General features: G+C 37.1%; 1 protein-coding gene and 1 long non-coding RNA gene across 2 annotated transcripts; both read left to right on the top strand.

The window, feature by feature from the left end:
* Positions 1 to 12961: 12961 nt before the first annotated feature.
* Positions 12962 to 15361, top strand: LOC133805506 (uncharacterized). Its single transcript, XR_009878978.1, has 3 exons — positions 12962 to 13962; positions 14291 to 14624; positions 14716 to 15361. It is a non-coding gene; the product is annotated as an uncharacterized LOC133805506 (long non-coding RNA).
* Positions 15362 to 18524: 3163 nt separating this feature from the next.
* LOC133832297 (phosphatidate cytidylyltransferase 1-like) lies at positions 18525 to 22354 on the top strand. Its single transcript, XM_062262663.1, has 8 exons — positions 18525 to 18597; positions 19438 to 19556; positions 19811 to 19943; positions 20135 to 20388; positions 20514 to 20665; positions 20921 to 21065; positions 21483 to 21639; positions 22277 to 22354. The coding sequence occupies exons 3-8, from the start codon at positions 19872 to 19874 to the stop codon at positions 22352 to 22354; spliced, it is 858 nt and encodes a 285-aa protein (XP_062118647.1). The 5' UTR covers positions 18525 to 18597; positions 19438 to 19556; positions 19811 to 19871.
* The last annotated feature ends 1093 nt before the right edge of the window (positions 22355 to 23447 follow it).

Here is a 23447-nt window from a genome sequence, read left to right as displayed (position 1 = left end):
AGATGAAAGGAGCCTGGGTGGAAGAGCTACCGAATGTGCTATGGGCATACAGAACCACCCCTCGCACGACCACTGGAGAGTCCCCATTCTCCTTAGCATATGGGTGCGAGGCTGTCCTCCCAGTGGAGATGCAAGTGAGTTCCTTCAGGGTACAGGCGTATGGAGACGAGGCCAACCGCGTAGCTCTGGCTGAGAGCTTGGACATGCTAGAAGAGAGAAGGGAAAAAGCACAAATGAGGGTGGTGGTATACCAACAGCGCGCAGCAAGGTACTACAACTTGAGGGTGCAAGAGAGAACTTTCAGAGTTGGCGACCTGGTGCTAAGGAAGGCGCTCCCCAACACGCGAGACCCAGGGGCAGGAGTGCTTGGGGCGAATTGGGAGGGGCCCTACCAGGTTGCTCAGTGCATACCTCCAAACACTTATAAGCTGGCGCGCATGGACGAAACCATCATACCACGAGCATGGAACGCGGAGCACCTTAGGAAGTACTACTAGTAAGGCGCCCACGCCCAGTGCTAAAAGGATAGGTTCTCAGAAGTGTTGCATGTTGTCTTAGTATGGTAGAGAAAAATCAAAGAGGTTACTTAGATAACCTCCTGAGTAGGTGTGAGTTTTTTTTATTTCCTATAAGAATCTTATATGTATCGCTGTAGCCAGAATTCTATGAATGAAACTGTTTGCAACTTCATGTGTTACTTTTCTTCGCTACGCGGGCATCAGCCAAAGTGCCTGCAGAAATAAATTTCACCAAACACTTGGGGGGCAGGACAAGAGGCAAAAACATGCAGCTAGAAAGGGGAACCTAAAAAGGGCTCCTAAAAAGGACCCTCTAATGGAGGATCCTAAAAAGGACCCCTTGCCCTCCTAAAAAGGAGGCTCCTAAAAGGGACCCTCTACCAAGAGGATCCTAAAAATGACCCCCTATCAGGAGGACCCTATGCACCAGAAGGATCCTTAAAAGGGCCCTCCATCAGGAGGACCCAAAAGGGACCATAACCCTAAAAAGGACCCTTTAACGGGGGATCCTAGAGGGACCCCCTATATCAGGGCCTTAAGCGAAGTCCTTACAAGGCATCCTCTGGGATCACAAGGATTAGCTACCCTTGCGAACATCAAGGAGGCCATAGGGACTTACAAAAAAAATATGGTAACGACAATAATAAGTCTAGAACGGCCACCAAGCCGTCTAGCCAAAAAGGGTCCTAAAAGAGACCCTTGCAAAAATAGTACTATGAATAACGACGAGAAGGACGCTTCTCGCAAAAAAATAATAAGCGCGTGCAAGAATATATAAAAGGATAGCTAGAACCCAAGGGGTCAAAACATCCTTATAAAAGTAATCAAGAGGCACCAAAAGAGGTCCCAGTGAACCCTTTCACATGGGCTCCAAAGGACCTCCAGCCTGGTAAACAAAAGAGGGGAACCAACCAAACTCCATCATACAGGCTCAAAAGGACCTCAAATGCAGTAGAATAAGAGATAAATAGCAACACATATATACATACATTGAAAAAGAAAGTTTTGAAGACAGTACAAGAGTTACAAAAGAAAAGTAGTAATGATAATCATATTACAAAGGCTCAAAATACAAAAAAAAAAAAGAACGTACACCCATGGTGGGCTAGCTGACAAAAGTTATGAAATAAATACTTCAGGGCCTCCTACCGCAGGCACTCCACATGGCCGCTCGAGCAACGGCGTGCTCACCCAAAGAAGAGAAATCAAAATTGGGATCCTGCCTCCACACGTTGTAAAGGGCACGGTCTATGGACCTGTGCTCAATGGCAGTCTTCTCCGCCTCCAACGAAGCATTTCTCTCCTGCAATGTGGCGACATCAGCCCTAGCAACCTGGAGTTCGGCCCTGATAGCCTCGACTTCATCCTCCAATTGAGTAACTCTCTGCTGCGACGCGGCCGCGATGGTCTTGGCCCCCTGGAGTTCGCTCTCCAAGCTGGTAACTTGGCCCTGTAGCTCCTTGGCCTTGGCAACCACTTTCTTCCTCTTTAGTAACGAGTTGGAAAATTTGGTCCGAACCCTTGACAACTTATCCTTGGTTTCATTAAGCTCTCTCTCAAGCTCCTGAGCCCATGCTGCAAGACAGTCCCTCTTGGTGCACGACGCAGAAAGATTGCCAGCCGAGTCGGAAAACCGCAGAGCCACAGTATAGGCCTACACAAGAAAGTTAACAACAACAACAATAAGTGACAAAAACAAAAAATATATGCATAAACACCTATACATAATAGGGCCAACGCGAGGTGCGGGAACTCACCCAAGTCATGGCGCGCCTTAGGTTTTCCCCAAGGTCCGACTGAGCCACATTCCCAAGGCCATTCCAGTCAGATACGGGGAGGCTCGAGGAAAGTTAGGTGTATCGCTGCCCATAAGACGTTGCCATCCGAGTCACCAGGGCTCCCCATCCGCACCAGGGGCGCCTGGCTGGATGAGGACAGACGACCTGCTCGCCGAAGCGGGAGGGGACGTGGTGAAAGTGGAAAACTGAGGCTCTGGTAGATCAGAGGGAGGCCTTGGAAGGTCGGCGTAGTAAGACCCCGATGGTCTAGGGTCGAGAGGAGCCTGAGGGAAGGCGTCGTAGCCCTCAAGGTCAGGGCAAACATAACACCCCGGTGCGACATGCTGGTCTCGAGATGGGAAGGCCATGTCCTGGTCATAGGAGTCATAAGGGGGGCATCCCCCGGGGGACAAGGATCGCTGGTGAGGTCCCCCGAGTTCAAGGGGGGCTTCCCCCGACTCCTCCTCAGCCTCACCTTCATCTGGGAAAGGCTCAGCCGGCGCAGCCATTGTCTTCTTTGACCCAGAAATCGACCACAGGAACTTGGGGTCCGAAACCGGGGACAATTGGTGGAGGTTGAGATTTTCCATGGTGAATAAGAATGCTGCCTTCTTCATGGCGGGGTCAGCATTAATGAGGTCCTTCATGGTGTCCGCCTCTGACCCAACGACTGCGGGAACAACAAATTGCTCTGCATGATCCACGCCATTGTTAATGCAAACATAAGTACAAAATAGTAAGTTCTGACAAAAAGAAAAGGAGGACCAGGGTACTTACTGGGGGTGGCGCGAAAGTGCTCACGGACAGAGAGAGGGCCCTCTACGAAGAAAAATTCTTGTTTCCAAGACCCCGTATTGGACACTGAGCCCTCTATCAAGGGGAGCTCGTTGTTGGCCTTTTGCAAATAGTAGAAGCCCTTGGACTTGGGAGAGGCCATGAGGTTGTATAGGAAGTGCACCTCTTGCGCCGCAGGAGCACGTTTAGCTAGTTCCTTGAACACCACAAAAAGGCAGCTCAAGGTCAACCAACTGTTGGGTGACAGCTGAAGGGGGGCCAGGTCAAAATAGTTGAGGACCGCTATGAAAAACGGGTGGAAGGGGATGGTGCCACCCGCCTTCAAAATGTGCTTGCTCAAAGCCACGAGGCCAGCCCTAGGGCGGTCAGCCCGGCATGTCTCCAGAGGAGCGTATAAGGCGTATTCTGGGGGAACACGATAGTGCTTCATAATTTCTTTCAATTTATTCTCTGACACATGCGACACCAGCTCGGACGCCCGTAAAGGAGTGTCGTCCTGTTCAGGGATAGATACCTGTCGTCGTGCCCTCGGCATATCTGCAAAATCAAAAGAAAAAGGTGAGGAAGAGACAGAACACTTGACCCTCCATTTTTTCTTCATAGCAAGAGTCTTCCATCGAGAGAGCGACTGCGGAAGTGCTGAGCTAGGAAAAACCGAGACTAGGGGCTGAGGAGAAGCGGAGGCAGCCCCATGGCCGTCATCAGGCGAGGATGGGCTGGAGGGCTCAGGCGGAAGGTGTCCCTCCATAAACTTCAACTCCCTCTGCAATTCTAAAAGGGTCATCCTAAGGCTCGCTACATGGTCACTAAGGTCTGGGGGGAAAGGTGCTCCGTCTCCTCTCGACACGGAGTCAATTTCGCTCTCCACCACCCAAATTTTACGCCTAAGTTCAGCCATGTACTCGAGATGACAGATACGGGCCTGCCTTAAGGAGTCATAGTCCTGGTAGGGGTTTTCCTCAGGGGACTCTGAGTCTGAGGAGAGGTCAATAAATTCAACCCCCGGAGGTATGTCGGACGGGCCGTCACTGGCCATGAGACCTCGTCCTGAAAGCAAAAAGGGTTTCACGTATAAATGAGGGGATGGCTACAAAACACAAAGGAATAGGCTTAATATCTCTAGATGCAAACGTCCTAAATGGCCCACTACAGGGTATAAAAAAGAGGGGCATGCATATGGTCAAACTCACTACAAGCTCAGGCCAAGGTACCCCATCCCGAGTAATGCCAATTTGGACCCAATGAACGTGAGGGAAAAAGGAAATATACCTCAAGCAGATAAGATGGAGCATTGTTGAGGTCGAAAGGAGGTCGAGGGCCAAAAGCACCAAATGGTTGAATTTACGCGTCTGCAAAAATAGACCAAAAGAATGTGTTAGCCTCCAAATAGATACCCCACGAAATTAGCTCATATGTTAAAAAAAAAATGAAATGGAAAAATAAAATAAAGAAAACTATGGCAAAAATGAGGGTGTGGGGGATTGAACCTCTTACCTCTTGAAAGAGGAAGGATTCTCAAAACCACTAAGCCAATGAAGTAAGGTGTAAATATGTAGAGAACGCCCTAAACTAATACTTACAAAACATTCGCATAACATAGTTTATAAAAGAATAACATTCATTATCAAAGTCTCAGGGGGACTTATTTAAAACCATGCAAGTTGGCGCCACAAGTTTTAAAATAAAACATAGGTTTTTATGCAAAGTTCAAAGAAACCAAAAATTAAATAACTGAGTCCCACTGATAGTTTAGGAAAGTCTCTTAAAAACAAAACATAATTTAAAATGGCGTTCTACGTTGATCGTTTTTTCTTCCATAGGATTACCCCACGCCATACACCCCATGATGAAAGAACTCCTCACGTCACCACGCGTGCCATAGAGAAATCCTATTTGCTACCTGGAAGGAAAGTAAGGGGGTGAGCTAAAAGCCCAGTAAGGAAGTACAAACAAATAAGCAAGTAAGAATACAACAAATACAAACACTAACGTTCATCTAAAACATCATGGTATATCATATCATAATCGTAACATATCAGCATATCATAATATAATCGTAACATATCATCATATCATAACATAATCGTAACATATCATCGTATCATAACATAATCGTGACATATCATCATATCACAAACATACAGCATACATGATGAGCATGGAACGCTAGTTGTCCATGTCACCCTATGAGGTAAACAGGAGATCACTGGTCCTTGAATAACCTCGGCGCATCCGCCCTAGGAGTTACGTCTCAATGTCCTTAGGAACTCGTTCGATGTATCTGACATCGTAATCTGCTTGATGTATCTAACATCGTAATCTGTTTGATGTATCTGACATCGTAACTGGTTTGATGTATCTAACATCCATACACATATCACATTCAACATATCATCACATTATGGCATTCATAATTCATAACAATTTATTCATACAACAGTCTTACCATTCATAGCATAAAATCATAGAATCTATCTAACTTCCTTACCTCAGGTCCAAGCTAAGAATTTCACAATCTTTCAACGAGCCTATATCATAATCAAAATAACATTTCTTAGGTTCATAAAATTACTATTTTTCCCTTCCATACAACTCATGTGTGCATGGGCCATGCACTCATGATAACAGTTACACTAAACATGCAATTATCGCCAAAAAGAATAATGCTCGTTTTACCCATTTTACATGCATGATCGTTTTATAACAACCACATAGTTGATTATTAAACATAATTTTGGACGTAAAAGTGGATTTGCATGTAACATGCATACGTGGGAACATTGCGTAATAAAGACGTTTTCAAAAACGATAATTCTACATTTCTTACTTTTATTGTTTTAAAATCAATAGACATATTGCATGCTTTATTTTTCTTAAAATTTCCAAGTTGATTAAATTTCTCAAAACTTTATTTTATTTTATAAAATTATTTTATCTTAGCTCAAAAATAAAATATGTGACATCTTCATTAATAAATCTCAAATTACAAAGAATTAACCAAAAAGCTTGGATTTAATTAAAATACCTATTTTTAATATGTTTCTTTAGAAAAATAAATTTTATCATTATGTTACATAAATGAGGTGAGAAAAATATATTTTTAAGTGTGGAAAATATATTTTTATTTAAATTATTTAAGACTTAGTTTTATGTAACAAAAATCCATATGTGACAATTTAAATAAAATTTTTTAACCCTTTTAAAACAAACTTTCAGCCACCATTTATTTTCTTTAAAAATCACAAATAACTAGAATCTAAATATTTTTCTCAATCAAAATAAAGGAAAACCATAACTTATCAAAATATGCATTTATACCATTAAAAATACCATTTTTCAATATTACCATAACTTAGGAAAAATAATTTAATCCAAAAACTTATCCAATTCATTTTAGTGAAACTCACTTTATATTTTCTTACAAAAATTCCAGCAACTATTTTTATCATTAAAAATCACCATAATCAATTTAAAAAGCTCATATTTTCTAAAATTCAATAAAAATTCTGTAGGTAAATAATTGAGTAAAATATCATTTTAATGGGACTTAAAATCCCCTTTTTAATTTCATAAAATTAACATAACATCAAGAACATTACTTATGCATGTAAATCATCTTTTTATCAACTTTTTCCCAATTATTTACAAAAAAAACAGCAAGCTTAATTCCTCATGAAACTCAACTTTTATCCCAAAAATTACATAAAATCATACATGTCCAAAACCTCATCATACTCTTATTATATGCATGTTTCTAATATCACCAACATATTCACATGAATTCTTTTAAAACCATTTTTTTTGCTATTCCATGAAAACCAACAAAACACTATCAATAACAATAACATATAGTAATTTATAAGCACCATATTCACATATGCCTTATATTATCCTAACATGTTTCTATCATTATTTTCATGCATCTTATAATTTATTCATTCTCAATATAACATACATCCTATCAAAATTTCATGGATCCAAATATCAAGATTGCCAATTATCAACTTACCCATAATACATAGGTCCTAAAACATGGATCTAATATATTGAAAATCACACAACATCACACAAAACATCAAGAACATACTTAGGTATGCCTAGGCCGAAATCTCCATGCATGCATTCATAGATTATCACCAATTTTTTTTTTTATGCATAGCAAAATCAACATCACAACCCTTTTAAAACAAATCATACTCTCAAAATATACAAATCATATTCACCAATCCTACCAAAATCAACCATTAACATCATCATCAAAACCTCATAGACAACCCACCAAAACCAATATAAAGGCTAAGAAAAGACCATTACCTCTCTTGATTGTAAAATCAAGAACACAATAAGATCAATACCCAAACTCCACACCCTTGTTCAAGCCTAGGGTTTTTATTGGAAAACCACCATGAGGAGAAGAAAGAACCCAAACACACACAACAATAAAACAAGTCAATAACATATTATCAATAAAAAGAGATTATACAAACAAGAAAAACAAGAGAACACATACTCTAAGATGGGTTCCTCTTCACCTTCTCCTTCTTTCTTTCTTTCTTTCTTTCTTCCTCTCTCTCTCTCTCTCTCTACACGCCACTCTCTCTCTCTCTCTCTAGGTCACGGCAGCCACAAGAGCAAATGACTCTTCTCCTCTTTCCTTTCCCCTTTATCATTATTCTCTCATAAAGCCTCACCAACACAAAATGGTAAGTTTCCTTTTTCCATTTTATTTTCTCTTAATTTATCTGTATTTTCTTTTATAATAATAGATATAAAGGAATAAAAATGATCACATGCCTATCCCCAAAATAACTATTGTCTTCAATTTTTGATTTTTATTACTTAAAAGAAATAATTCCTTTCCCACTAGGTTTACACGCCCAAACACCCTATTTCCCTTTTCTTTTCTTTTTTTTTTTATAAATGAACTCAAATAAAATCTAAAATAAGGAAATATAAAGTGTGTAGAAAATCTACACATGTGTACCATGCTACCATGCACTAGCACACACTAAATCACTAGGGTGCATTACTATCTATCATGCACCTTAGTGCATTCCACCATAGCTCACATAATTACCTCAATTGTCACACTTAATTAAAATGTAACACTAATAGTAAAATAACATGTTACACAATTATTCACTTATTAAATTAATTAACCAAACAATTCTAACAATTAAATAAAATAATAAACAATCAAATAAAATAAATAATCAACCAAATAAAATCACAACACTTAAATAAAACAATTCATCACACTTAACATTTAAATCAAATAAATCACAAAATTTAAATAATCTAAAAAAAAAAATTTGGTGCACTACAAAATAATAAGCCTTGCATGAGGGCCTATTTATAAGAGTCAACGGGAATAGTCTACAAGAGCACCTAAAGGTCCTCTCCTAGACTCGGGGGCAAGTGTGGATGCTTAATATTCCGCGCCCACAAAAGATCCAAGACGCGCCTAGGCGCGAGGCCCTACATCGCTCGGCCATCTCCAGGCGTGAGGCCCCGCTTCACTCTCAGCACGCCCACGCGAGGCCCTTCTCAGCATCGCACCTCGCCCACGCAAGGCCACCCTTGGCCATGCACGACCCGTCTCGGCGTCGTGCCTCGCCCACGTGAGGCCACCCTCGGCCACGCGAGGCCCATCTCAACGTCGCGTCTCGCCCACGCGAGGCCCTTCTCGGCATCGCACCTCGCCCACGCGAAGCCACCCTCAGCCATGCACGGCCCGTCTCGGCGACGCGCCTCGCCCACGCTTGGCCACCCTCGGCCACGCGAGGCCCGTCTCAGCGTCGCGCCTCGCCCGTGCAAGGCCCTTCTCGGCATCGCACCTCACCCACGCGAGGCCACCCTCGGCCATGCAAGACCCGTCTCGGCGTCACGCCTCGCCCACGCGAGGCCACCCTCGGCCATGCAAGACTCATCTCGGCGTCACGTTTCGGTCACGCGAGGCCACCCTCGGCCATGCGAGACCCGTCTCGTGCTCAGCCTCGGCCACGCGAGGCCCAGCGTCCCAGCGCCTCGCAAGCAAGGCCCGTGCCCAGGCGCGGACCCGTTTTCGCCCCGCCTTGCACTCAGCGACGACCGCGCGAGGCCCAACAACCTTTAGATGTAAGGCCACGCGTGGATAATGTCAGGGTTCAAGGTGGCCCACAAGAGACAAAAAGAATATGAACAAGGTACCTCTAAAGGGGCACGTACACGCCTACAGGGATCATGGGACAGGCCTGACACCTTTACCCGACAAATAGTGGCGGTTAGGAATAGTACGAGGAGTGGCTACACCACCACCACGTCTCTAACACCCGTACAAGACAAGTAGTGGAGTCGTGACCGGGTACGCAAGCTGAGGTGCTCCCACGAACTCTGACCATGTACCAGAGCCAACACCACTACCCCTGGAACCACTCTCATGTTAGTGTACTTGTGTACCATCTGGTTCCCTGGACCACCATGTACCCAAGGCCATTAGAGCCTACTATAAAATGAACTCTAACTCCACCTAAAAAAGGGTTGGGAAATTTACTGTAGCAAGGGCATCATTGTGAATGAAAAATGATTTCTCCATTGTTGTTCTGCAATTGTTCTTAAGTTAATACTTAAATTTCTAAGGCTTTTCTATTGACAATCTTTACTTTGCATTTTTTTCCAACTTAACTTAGTTGATGAGTTCTCACCGTCAACACTTGTACTACATTGAATCTATAGCTTATCACTCTACAACCCAAAAAATGACATTTTATTCATTGAAAAACCTATTTTTCTTCACAAATAACCCATTCAGATAGATTAAACCCCTTTTTTTTTAACAAATCTTCAAGAACATAGGAAGAAATAAAAAAAAACTTAAATGCATGGGATTGAATAAACGACATAAAGAAGAAATAATGGAAAAGCTTACACAGAGTTGAACGAGGGAATGAAGAGAGTGCCGAATAAAATATCAAAAACAAGGAGGACTTTGTAGAATGGATGGTGCAAAAATGACATAGTTTTTTCCCTTTTGAGAACATGCGAAGCTCTGTTTTTACTTTTTTGTGAAAATGAAAGTAAAAAAAGGGAGAGGTAAAAGAAGGGTTTATATAGGCAAGGGAATAGGAAATTGGTAAATGGATTTGGGCCTTTAAAATCAAATTGGTGTTTGATCCGAGTGCCCTCATTTAATCTCGAGAAGTGGCGGTAATTGGGGACTTGAAAGGATGTGGGTAGAAAGTTAGTACTTGAGAACTATTAATGACCATTCCCGTGATGACATGTATACCTATTCGAGTGTGGTAGGTGGGCATGTTTCTCAAAAGAGAAGTTCAAAAGTTTTCTTCTCGCTAGGCTCAAAAAGATACTTTTAAGGGGGCAACCTTTTACACCCCAAATTTCAAGATGTAATTATTAGACTCAAAATGTAAGCTCGCAAGAGTGGAGATCGAATATGTAAAAAATAAGTAGTATGATTGATTGTTTGCACTAGTAACCACTCACCTAAATGCCATGTCACTGGCACAGTGCGAGCATGCGATGTGAGCTCAAAGAAAGGGATTCATTCCAAAGGTTAGTCACAAAGGCTTGATTTGCAAGGAGGTGGATTATCATGAAGTGGCGAGCTCGAATCATAGTGTAGGCGCAAAGGGGAACTAGATTAGCTGAGTAGGAAGTTATAATTCCTTATATTTATGGAGTTTGTTATAGTCGTATATAACCAATCCTACTTTTAAGGAATATTTAATATTTCAGATATCAAATAGTATTTTTTTTATTAATTCCTTTGTATTTTGAATTCAAATTAGATATTATGTAACTTCCCTTAACCTAAGGGAAGAGAAATTTTTTAAACCAGGTCTATAAATATCATGGATTGTAGTCATTTAGCGGGACGCACAAATTCTGTACTCAAGCTCTATGAAATTGCTTTCAAATTTAATGCAGACTATCTTAATAAAAGTGACTCGTGGACTAGGTAGATTTGACTACTAAACCATGTAAAAAATCTACGTTCTTTCTTTTCTTCCTTATTATTCATAAGTGCTTAAAATCTCTTTTTAATTTTGTTTGACGAAAAACGTCGCCAAAAATTTATTTATATAAGTTAGATTAAGTTACGTGTTTTCTTTTTAAAAATAAATGATAAAATATTTAATAAAAGGATAGACCGAAACTTCGAGATCAACCTCAATGAATTATGGCGTAACGGGATTGGTATAGATCCGTAGCTCGCTCTGGGCAGAGCGACGAGCAATGACACGAAACTAGTTACAATAAGACCTACAGAAACTCGTATGGGTTCAGGAAAAGGATCTCCTGAATATTGGGTAGTTGTCGTTAAACCAGGTATAATCCTGAAAAGTGCGGCAGTTCGCGTACTTTTCCCTCGCTTCCTTCAAATGAGAAAAAGGAGACTATGGCCCAATGCAACTTCTTTGACCTCGGTTTCTCTGGTTCAAACTTTACTTAGACAATTTTTTTTTTGTTTTAGAGCGGCCACACCAACCCTCTTGCTAATGGAAAATGGAGAGTTTTAGTGAGACTACAGTGAATCATCTCGCTAGAGCAAAATCAGATCCAAATCCTTTACTTATCTCGACTAACCCAGACCCTAGTCCTCGAAGGCTCCCTTTCTGGTTCCATGAATTTTGGTTAAGGCACTCTTGTGGATGTGGTTAGAAAAGCTTGGAACAATCATTCCCCGATGCCTTCTAGCTCGAGACTTTTCCCAAATCTGGACAGGACAACTCCAGAATTAAGAAGATGGAACCTAGGAAATTTCTTAATATTGATAAAGAAAGATTTTACAAGATTACAGGCTTGATAGGTTGAAATTGATAATCCATCCAGGCCCAATCTAGCGAAACTCAAAGAAGAGGCTGAAGTGCGAAAATACTATAATGAATGCCTACTCCCAAAAGAAATTCTTTAGAGGCAAAAGTCTCGGGTTGATTGGCTTAAGGAAGGGAATCGAAATATAAAGTTTTCCATCTCCAAACCCTTAACCGAAAAAGTAGAAATCATTTATCACAATTGAGGCTTGATGATGACTCAACAGGTTATGGGCAGCAAAACATTCAGAATGAAACAGTTGCCTATTTTTATAATCTGTACAAGTTGGACAATCCTAGATTACGGGTCAAGCTGATGGGAGTTATTCCTAGATTTGTCACAAATGAGGAAAATTAGAGATTGATTTCCATGCCATATATATTATCATAATAATGATACATTATAACATTTGAATTTATATTAATATAATTATTAAATATGTAGTTTTATATCAAAAATTATTATAATAATGAAATTTTATAATATTAATTAATTTTACCAAAATTTTATGAAAATTAGGCTTATGTATTATATATTATTATAACAGAAATAATATTTTATAATATTTTAATTTACATTAATATAATTAATTTATAATATTTGAATTTATATTATATTAATGAATAATATTTATCTACCATATTTTTTAATTGATTTTAAAAGTATATTTAGTTAAATATTTGTAATATGTATTTTTAAAGATCAATTTTGAATATTTTTTTTTTAGATATTATTGAAGTTTAAAATAAAAATATAAAAATAATTTTAAGAAAAAATAGTTATTGGTGACCGGTACTCTAAAGTAATTACTTTATATTACCCTTTCAAAAATTTGAAAGAAAGAAAAAAATGTACTTTATATCGGGCATGTTCAGTAATTATTTTTTAATCAATTTTCTGTTTAATTAATTAAAAATATGAAAATAAAGTGGGAAAATATGTCCGGTAAGTATATTTTTACTTTTTATTTTATAAAATTTTAATTAAAATTTATGAAATTTTGAAAACTGAATTTTGTTGCTTTTACTTTTTTTTTAAATCACTTTTTCATTTCTCTCTCATCTTCCTCACGCAGCACAACAATGGCGATTTCTTCCACTCTCCAAGCCCAGCCCTCTCCCGGAAGCAGTAGTGTTGGTCATGTCGTCTCCAATGATGATAACCTCTTGTTCTTAGCGCTTATTTTCTATGTGATTATCGAGAAAATGATATTTGTGTAAGTATATAAAATCATCTCCCTATATATATATATATTTAAATGTAGTTTTGTAGCTTAGACACGTTCGAAATGTGAGTCAGAGGAACCATTGAAGAATCACTTCCCTCCCAAACAGTAGTAGCTTTCACTTTTGAATCTTTCTCTTGGAAGCATCTATGAAGTTTCTCTTCCAGGTAAAGCATCTTTTTTAATGCGTCTCTCTCTTTAATATTGCGTCATAGTTGAGAAAATTGACAAAAGTAAATGCAACTAATGTCCCTTCTTTAAAATCCCATTCCTCTAAAAAAATGGAATATGACGTTTTTTAACATAATTTCAGTGAAGCTAGGGACTCGTTTGAGAAAGTTTTCACTAGATATTTGGTTTTCCAATATATTTGTGTGGTATATGTTATGCTTGTTTTCTCATTTGAATAATGTAAAGATCTGTGAAATGGTCGTTGGCTTTACTTTATTGAATTTTCTCACTTTACATTTCTAATGCCCATAACATGTTTGAGAGAATGCCTTAAAGAGCGACATATACGTATATATATATATAAATATTTATTCAATTGGTGTTTGATTTTCAAGAACATGTTTATTTCTACACATAACAAGTGAGTTTACTATCTCTCTCTCTTTCTCTATATATATATTTATAGTTAAGCTAGGATTAATAAAGTTGGTTCTGTATAGACCTGAAATGTTCTTTGTATTAGATTTGGTATTTTTTATATAGCAAATGATGATATTTTAAAGGCACCGTGAGACGGCAGGCATAATCAGGAAAGGGAAAATGTGTTATGTTCATTAACAATCTTCACACAGGAGTTGGTAGGCTTGGAGGAACAACACAGGTTACAATCAACAACTACTCTCATGAATTAATTTAACAACATTTTCATGGTAATCTAATCTTTGTGAATCAAAAGTCAACTTGATGTATTATTGTTGTAGTTTGATCCCTTGACCTCAACTTAGTAATGTACTGGAATGTAAAATTGATTGTTGTTCATTTCTTACATCTTAAGATTTTTGGGGTGAGTGATAATCTAACATAGTACCTTAATAAGAAGTTACAAGTCCAAACTTCTAGCATTACACTCCTGAATTATAATGTGAGCCAGAGTTGTTATACATGTCAGTAATAGTGAGCATAAATTATTTGTGCTATTGTGTCTACAGACAACTTTGGTGCCCTAAGAGACAAATTTTATGATGATAAAGTGAGGGAATGGATCTCTCGAATTGGTGTGGAGAACATCGGAAAGACACTTGTAAACTCAAAAGAAGGACCCCCATCATTTGAACAGCCAAAGATGACTCCTGAAAAGCTTTTTGAGTATGGAAGCATGCTTGTAGAAGAGCAAGAAAATGAAAAGAGAGTTCAGTTTTCAGACAAGTACTTGAAAGAAACAGCTCTTGGAGATGCAAATGAAGATGCCATCAGCTAATGATGCACAGATTCTTCTAGAATGTGCTACAAACTCAGATTATGGATTTCCAATGCCGCCCCAAGGTAAGTATTTATCAAACTTATTATGTTGATTGACATTCTTTTATATTAAATATCTATGAGTAAAAACTAGCATGAATTATCATTGGATCAGGAAAATATTATCTTATTGATTCTGGCTATACAAACATGCCTGATTTTCTTTCGCCATATCGAGGGGAAAGGTATCATTTGGGCTAGCACACAGATCTTAATCCCATAGGAAAAAAAAAGCTTTTCAATTATCGACACTCTTCCTTGAGAAATGTCATTGAGCGGTGTTGAAGGCGTGTTGAAGGCTCGCTTTCCAATCCTAAAGCAAATGCCTCCATATGATCTAAGAATACAAAAGTATATTGTCATTGCTTGTTGTGGGATTCACAATTTTATAAAGACAAATGCAGAAGCCGATGTATATTTTGATGGAGGTGAAGGAAATTATGAAGTATAGGCCACTACTTTACAAAGCACGGATGGAACTTTGACTAATAATGTAGAGTTCAGTATTTCTAGAACTCATATACGTGAAATGGCTCATGTTCGTGATGAATTGCTGATCATATATGGAGAGCTAGTCGACGATAGTGAGATTGAGTAAATACATTAGTTGATTGTTATGACTCATTTAATACTTTACTTTAAGTTTAGACAATTATCAGTTCATACGTTTTTATTTTACTATGTAGACTTTATTGATTTTGTATTATCTCATGGATAGATATTAAATTTCGAAATTTGAGATTACTTTGATATTATTAATATGATATTTTTTTACTACAATTTTCTTATTTTTTATTTTAAAATAATAAATAGTTGTCACAAAAGATATTTTTATTTTTTAGTTTAGAAAATGAAAATAAAAAATAAAATTTAAAAAAAAAATGTTTATCGAACATGTTTTTTATTTTTTAAACAAAAAATAAAAATAAAAATTACTAAACACATTTTTATTTTTATTTTAAAAAAACAGAAAACAAAAATAGTTACCAAAATCATTTTTATTCTATAAAAATCAAAAATAAAAAAATATAAAACAAAAAAATATTTTTATTTTTGAGTTTAAAAAATTTAAAAACAAAAATTTTACTAAAAGAATCCATCATTCTCGTCACAGGGCACTCCAATTTTCAAGATTAATTAATGCTAATCCGTGAATGTTTTCCTAATAAGAGTACTCATTATATTAAACCTCCATTACACATTCGTTTATAGTTAGTTACATTGTATTTCAGTATAATAACTAATGAGTTAATTAGTTTAATTCAGTTGTAACTAATTACCGGTAATGACTGGTATCTCAACCTATATATAAAGGCTTCCTCTGTAATGCTATGATTAGTATTGAGAAATACAAAAGCTTTATTTTTTTTCTTTCTTCTTTTCTTCTCTCTAGCATAACAACTAATATGGTATTAGAGATTTACAACATCTAATCTTCCAAGAATGCTATGGCTTTCCCTAGAACACGTCTTTCTACTCAACTCAACAATGGGCTCAATTCGGTTCCTACCTAGCTCAATAATGGCATCAATCCGAGTTCTACTCAACCCAACAATGGCACAAATCGGAACTCCACCCATCCCAACAATGGCCCCATTCCGAGCTATACGGAACCAAACAATGGCAACGATACGACTAACAAAGACACTCTACAAATAGTGAAAATGGCTCTACTGCAAATCGATTAATTCTCTTCCCTTCATACTCCAGATCGTCAAGCACGTGAGGAGAATTCGAATCCCTATTTTCTGAGCTCAAATGAAAACCTAGGTGTTGTCATTGTTTCAACCATTCTACACAGCTCCAACTTTCAATCTAGGAAACGAGGCACCATTATCTCCTTGGGTGCCAAGAACAAGCTCTCCTTCATCGAAGGCTCTCTGCCCTGGCCTGCAGCTGACGAACCTCTTCTTTTCTTGGAGCCGATGCAATCACATGGTTATTGAATGGATTTATAATTCTGTCACTCTGCAAGCATCAATCACGAAAAAGTATCACTCACTGTGAGGTGGAGATTTGGCAAGAACTCCATGACAAATTCAATCACGGAAATGGGCCTCGTGTTTTTTCGACTCTACACTCATCTTTAAACAATGCAACTATGAGATGAAGATATGAGCACCTATTTTACCAAACAAAAATCCCTTTGGGACCAGATTAGGGATTTTCGACCATGCCCTAACTGCAAATGTGGAGTTATGCAACAATTAATTGACCATTATAATGAAAAATCTGTCTTGCAATTCTTGACCGGTCTGAACGAGTCTTTCTTTTAGTTGCATACCCAAATTCTTCTTTTTGATCCTTTCCATCAATTTTGAAAGTGTTTGACATGATTGTTCAACAAGAAAAACAAAAGAACCTTTGGCATTGTTCAACATCTCATTATTGTTGTTGCTCAACCCAGTACATCAAATCCTTCTCAACCACCCAAGAGTAAGAAACTTAGGCCTACTTGCTCTAACTTCCACAAACCCAATCACTTGGTCGATAAACATTTCTTCCTTCATGAATTTCCCCCTAGATATTGAAATCAAAGGAAAACTCAAGACAAGAACAAGCCTGGAGCTAACACGACTTCTGTCTCCCAAGAAAACTCTTCCAATGAAGAACCTAGTTCTTTTACTCGTCTTTCTAGTCATTGTCAGAAATTGATTCCTCTTAATGAGTCAGCTCTTACATAAGAACAACACAACCCCTGTCGACACTACACTTGTTGTTTCCAACTTTTCTGATAACACTTCTCTTTACTCATCCAATATAAGAATTGTAGACAGTGATGCTGCACACCATGTTTGTCAAAACATTAAGCGCTTTGATTCATTTAACAGAGAATTATTTGCCAAATATGTCACTCTTCCTACTAGTTTACAGGCACAAATTGTTAAAACGAGAACTATCATAGTTAATGATAATATTATTTTACATAATGTTTTATATGTTCCAAATTTTCAATTCAATATTTTTTCTCTGAATTCCTTCTTAAAAGCTACCTCAAATTATATTATATGTATTACAGATGGTTGTGAAATACATGGACTTTCAAAGACTTTGAGACTTGGGATAGCTAATAAAATTTGCAACCTATGCTACCTCGAACAAAAGTCTTTTTCACCTCTAGTTTCTGCATTTTCTAATTCATGTAATGATGTAACATAATGGCACAATAGACTTGTCCATCCTTCAATGTTAATCATAAATTCTTTGAATAAAATTTTACATTTTTCAGCACAAAAGTCTCATAATTTTCATTGCTCTATATGTCATTTTGCTAAACAAAAAAGACTGTATTTTCCATCCAATAATAATATGTCTACAGCAACCTTTGATTTAATTCATTTGGATATTTGGGGTGCATTTCATCAGATAATCATTGAAGGGTACAAGTATTTTTTGACCATTGTGGATGATTGATTAGTGTTCAAAAATATCATTTTATTAGTCTTAACACTACAACAATATTGAGTATATATTACATTAAAGAATAGCATATATTTAGAAGTGCTATTATTAAGTGGGGGGATTTAAAAAACACGGAACTGAATAGTGGGATTAAAAACACGCGGTCTGATTTTGGCGCCATATGACTAAAAACTCAGGCGGCAAAATGAATTTTTGCCAAATTCCCTTTCTCTCAGCCTTTCTCTAAGTTACCCTTTCTCTCAGCCTCCATCTCTCACTCACGAAGCCCTCTCCGCCCTCACGAAGACTCACCGTCCTCAACTCATCTTTGCCTCACCGCCCTCACGAAGTCTCTCAGCCCTCAACTCATCTCTGCCTCACCGCCCTCACGAAGTCTCTCCGCCCTCAACTCTTCTCTGCCTCACGAAGACTCGCTCCAGAGTCGACAAAAAGTGTGAGACGACAAACATTGAAATGTTAAGATTCAGAAACAGAACCTAAACGTTGGCAGCCATTCTAATTCTTTCTCTTAGTTTCACTTCCGCTGGGCGGCGCTCCTCTCCGCTTCCTCACTTTGATCTTTCAACTCTCCTCTGTTCGTCTTCTCTCTCTCCTCTGCTTTATGTTGTTCTAGTTTCTTCCACTTGTTTTCTATTTGATTCGAAATTGATTCTGAGCTAAGAATCTAAGATATGTTTGCACCTCTTATATGCACTTTTCTATTATTGTGATGATGATTGAATTAGTATTCTGCATTTAAATGCGAATTTGTATGCGTAAAATGGAAGCTTTAGTTGAGTAACGAATGAATATGAAAAAAAATCTAGAGAGAATAAAAAAAATACCATGGGTCTTTGTAACAGCTCATATAAATATAGTGACGAGTTCAATAAGTTTGTTCTTATTTTTACCAAATGTTTCGGTTTAGACTGTTGAGTATTCTATTGACTATTAAAAAAATTTCACTTCAAAGGTAATAAATATATCGAAACGTTTGTTTCTATAGATTCTATTCTACAAAATAAGTAGTTCCATTGTCTAGGGTGAGTGAAGGTGCTTGAGTTATTTAACATGGATGAACTAGGCTAAATATAGACTGGTGTATATTGTTTTTGACATTGAATAGATGGGTTGTTGTTTTTCTTAATTTCTAGCAATGGTTACTACTTCTAGTACTATAATTTACGTTCACATGGTAACTTTTCATAATGGTTTTGAACATTTTGTGGGATACTGATCTTCTAGCTAAAATTTAACGACTTTTTTGTTTTCTGTTAGTTCGATGCCTCCATTTCCAGTTTTGGTTTGTTGGTCCTATTTGAAAATTATGGGTCATTGCTTCCAAGTTCATCGTAGATGGTATCTCTTATAATTATTAGCTCTACTTTCCATGTCTTTAATGCTTAAATTCTTGATCCTCTTGTCCAATTTTTAGTTCAAGGAGCTGTTGGGGGGTCGTACCACAGTTGTATATTTATTGGTGGACATTTTGATCTTTGGTTGTGGTGGTCTGGGGCTCTTAGTTGTTTGGTTCTTAGCTTCATTCCTCTTCTTGTTGGTGAGAACAATAAAACCTCTATTGCAGTTTGTATAATATGCAATTTTTCATCGTTTATTTTATTTAGGGATCTAAAATTTATTCGGGGAGCTTTCTGATGGGAAACCTGGATTATTTTTAAAGCTAAGAATAGAAATCATGCACATCCCAGTTTCAGAATCTTGGAGAATTATGTGTACATATTAGCTGAAAATCTAAGAGTTATAGGTGGTTGCTTATAATTGCCTACTATATGGTCTGAATCTTTCAGGTAGGGCTTTTGTGCATTATATGTATGCTTTTTTGTAAGAGTGAAATCCAAACTAAAGAGCATGCAGAAGGATAACACTAGCACCCCATTAACACCAACTGGTCGGGTTCGACATCGAAGACGTTCAAATGAGGTTAGTCACATCATAAAATCAGGTTTTGGTCATTGTCATTCACATTTAAAATTAATGATGTTGTATTTATTGGGCTTTGGATTTGTTATAAGAGATGGGATGATGGGTACAATTGAAATTTGAAAATTTTCTAATAATAGCTGATATTCAACCTTGGATTTTTTTTTTGAGATATCCTGTTGGCCTCTCAGGTTGTTCCAGATGTTAGTATAGCCAATGGAGGCAATTTACTTGTTGATGATAGTAACAAGTACAGGTCTATGTGGATACGGGCATGCTCTTCTGTTTGGATGATTGGGGGATTTGCATTCATTATATATATGGGTCATCTCTGTATTACTGCTATGATAGTTGTTATCCAAATCTTTATGGCGAAAGAGCTGTTCAACCTACTAAGGCGAGACCATGAAGAGAGGCATCTCCCAGGATTTAGGCTGTTAAATTGGTCAGATTACTAATTTCTTGTCGTGGTAATAGTTGAAGTGTGATTTTACAATTGAAACAGTCAACTTATATAATGATAACTAATGACGTATTTTGTTTTCTTTCATTGTTGACTTGTATGCTCAGGCTCTTCTTCTTCACTACCATGTTATTTGTATATGGTCGCATTCTCAGTCAACGACTTTTTAATACTATAACTTTGGACAACTTTCTCCATCAGTTTGTTAGCAGCCTTATCAAGTATCATATGGTTATCTGCTACACCTTATATATCGCAGGTTTGTTGTATGGTGACAATTTGGATTTTGCTATCAGACATTTCATCTTAAAGCCATGTTTTAGTTTAAATATCACTTAGCATTTCATTTACTTGCTTCTTTTTAGTTAGCTTTATATATAATTTTGAATCAAGAATCCTGTCTTATTGCTCATTGCTTTTTGGTTAATTTTTCCGTTGGCTTTAGTTCTTTTTTTGGTTATGTTTAACTGGCTTATATTTATATATTTCTTCTTTATTTTGCGCTTTGGCTTAGGTTTTGTGTGGTTCATCATTACATTGAAGAAGAAGAGGATGTACAAATATCAATTTGGTCAGTATGCATGGACACACATGATCATGATTATTGTGTTTACGCAGTCCTCTTTCACAGTAGCCAACATTTTCGAAGGAATTATCTGGTAAAACAACTTTTTATGGAAATCTCAGGTTGCTTAGTTTCTTACTAAATATTTCTTTAATTCCACATCTTCGACCTTTTGCAGCTTTCTTATTATTATTATTATTGGATCAAGAAATTACATGATGGTTGTACTTATTACATTTTTTTATATCCTCTATAAATGAGAACTGTGAAGGGTCTTGTATAATATCTTTAGAAGGCTATAAAAGTAATAAATTCTTTCCTCAGACCTGCCTGATATTGTATTTTGTATTCACAAATTACGTGCTTAATATTTTATGGAAATGCTGAGCTTATTTATGTAAGATTGTTATTCCCCAAATTTGATATTTATGTATCTTCAATGTAGACTCTTTTTTATTTTTTTTCCAAATCTTGTTTCTCTTTCTTGATGCACCGTCAAATATGCATGCAGGTTTCTTCTTCCAGCAACACTTATAGTTATCAACGACATTGCTGCATATTTCTTTGGGTTCTTTTTTGGAAGAACCCCATTGATCAAATTATCTCCAAAAAAAACTTGGGAAGGATTCATTGATGCTTCTGTTACAACTGTCATATCTGCATTTTTGGTAAGCTTATTTTTCCTATGCGATGCACATTTAGCATTCTTGTGCATATTCCTGAGATTTAGGAACTGAAGCATTACAAAGTTAAATTTAGTTTCATACTCAGTTATAAAGTGATGGTTGTGGTCCAGCCTCGGTCACCATCTTATTTGTTAAGGATTGTCTATGTGTAGATCCACACTATAGTTTGGTTGGTAATGGGCTCGATATAAGTATCTGCTGGCCCTAATTTCTACTGTTATCACACAGCCATATCACATTCTGTTTTACCTGAACTTTGTTAACCTAATACTATACTCAATTGTTCTTTATGTACTTAAATTCCTAAGTCCTCTAATACATAACAGTCGTGTATCCATATATACACTAGTCCTGTTATCTTGCTTGTATGACTCAAGTAGCGTGTATTAATTATGCAGTTTTGAACTCACAAATAAGAAAGATTGGTTGATGCATGCCAAAACCTGCAGCTTAGCAATGAAACTTTTGAGATATAAACTGAGGACTTCCATTTTAGTTAAACACCATGGATAGCTATCACTTCATTGTTATGTTCTTTCACTTGAGTTGAATCCTACAACTAGCATCCTTGGAAGAAGGTGAATGGTCAGAGACTGATAAACCTTATTCTCTTTTGCAGAATTTGAACCACAAAAATATTGTGAAATATCTTGGATCCTTAAAGACTAAGAGTCACCTCCACATAATTCTTGAGTAAGTGGATGTAAAACTTGTGTATGATATTTAATTGTGTGACTTTTATTTTGGAAAGTCCGATTATTTACTCCGGTTAAAATTTGTAGATATGTGGAAATTGGTTTCTGTTTGGCTCATGAATCAATACCAGAGATAGGATTTATTATTTTTGCCTTCTGACTTGTTTCAGATACTTAATCAGTAGTAAGCCAGTCATATTACTTTGTTTGGAAGCACTGAATTATACATAAAACTTTTCTTTCTGCACATAAATGGATAAAACAAAATAAAAATGTCATTTGCAATTTATTACTTGAAATAGAATGCAAATTGACCTTTTATTTAAAAAGAAAAAAAATTAATATATATATTTTTGAAAGATAGATCTTAATATATTGAGTGCATATCTATGCATGGTAGACTGAATGTAATTTATTATTGGTTGCAGGGGGGAAGAAATTTTACACTACTATTGATACTTTGACTCAACGAGAGCCTTATTCAATGCTTGCTACAATGTTCAGTGGTTGGCATACTGTGTGTCAGGATCCTGAAATGGTATTTAGTTTACATATTATTCCTTCAGATTTCATTTTATATTTGTAGATATATGATTGTGTGTGCGCTAGAGAGGGATTATCTATTAGCATATACATACAGAAATGTGTACTTTTATATCATCTGTAAATGTTCATACATCTGTCTGTGCTATGCGTGTAGATGCATATATCTACATAGACTGTGTCCCATAAGTTGACAATTTAAAATTTTAGTCTATATTAAAGAGGTTAAAGTTTCTGTCTGAATTTTGAATGGAATGGTTTATTCCAAGAAAATATTATATGATTTTATGGTTCTAGAATTATTTTAGTATTGCATACAATAAAAAGCAGAATAAATTTTGGAATTGTGGTGTGAAGATATGGTTATTGCGCGGTTTGGCTGGAAAGAAATGACAGGAATTTTCAACATAAGGAAAGCTTCTTCGAAAATCTATGGGACGGAATAAACTTCTGTCTTAGTTTGACTTTAAGCCGGATATTTCGACTGAATGTGAGGCTTTGATGTGGTTTGTCTCTGCTTTTGTTATGGGCCTATCTGTGTTTGTCTTTGAT

The sequence above is a fragment of the Humulus lupulus genome, chromosome 1 (assembly GCF_963169125.1).
Source record: "Humulus lupulus chromosome 1, drHumLupu1.1, whole genome shotgun sequence".
NCBI classification, from domain to species: Eukaryota; Viridiplantae; Streptophyta; class Magnoliopsida; order Rosales; family Cannabaceae; genus Humulus; species Humulus lupulus.
The sequence above is the reverse complement of the archived record's forward strand: the minus strand, read 5'-3'. Positions and strand labels throughout refer to the sequence as shown.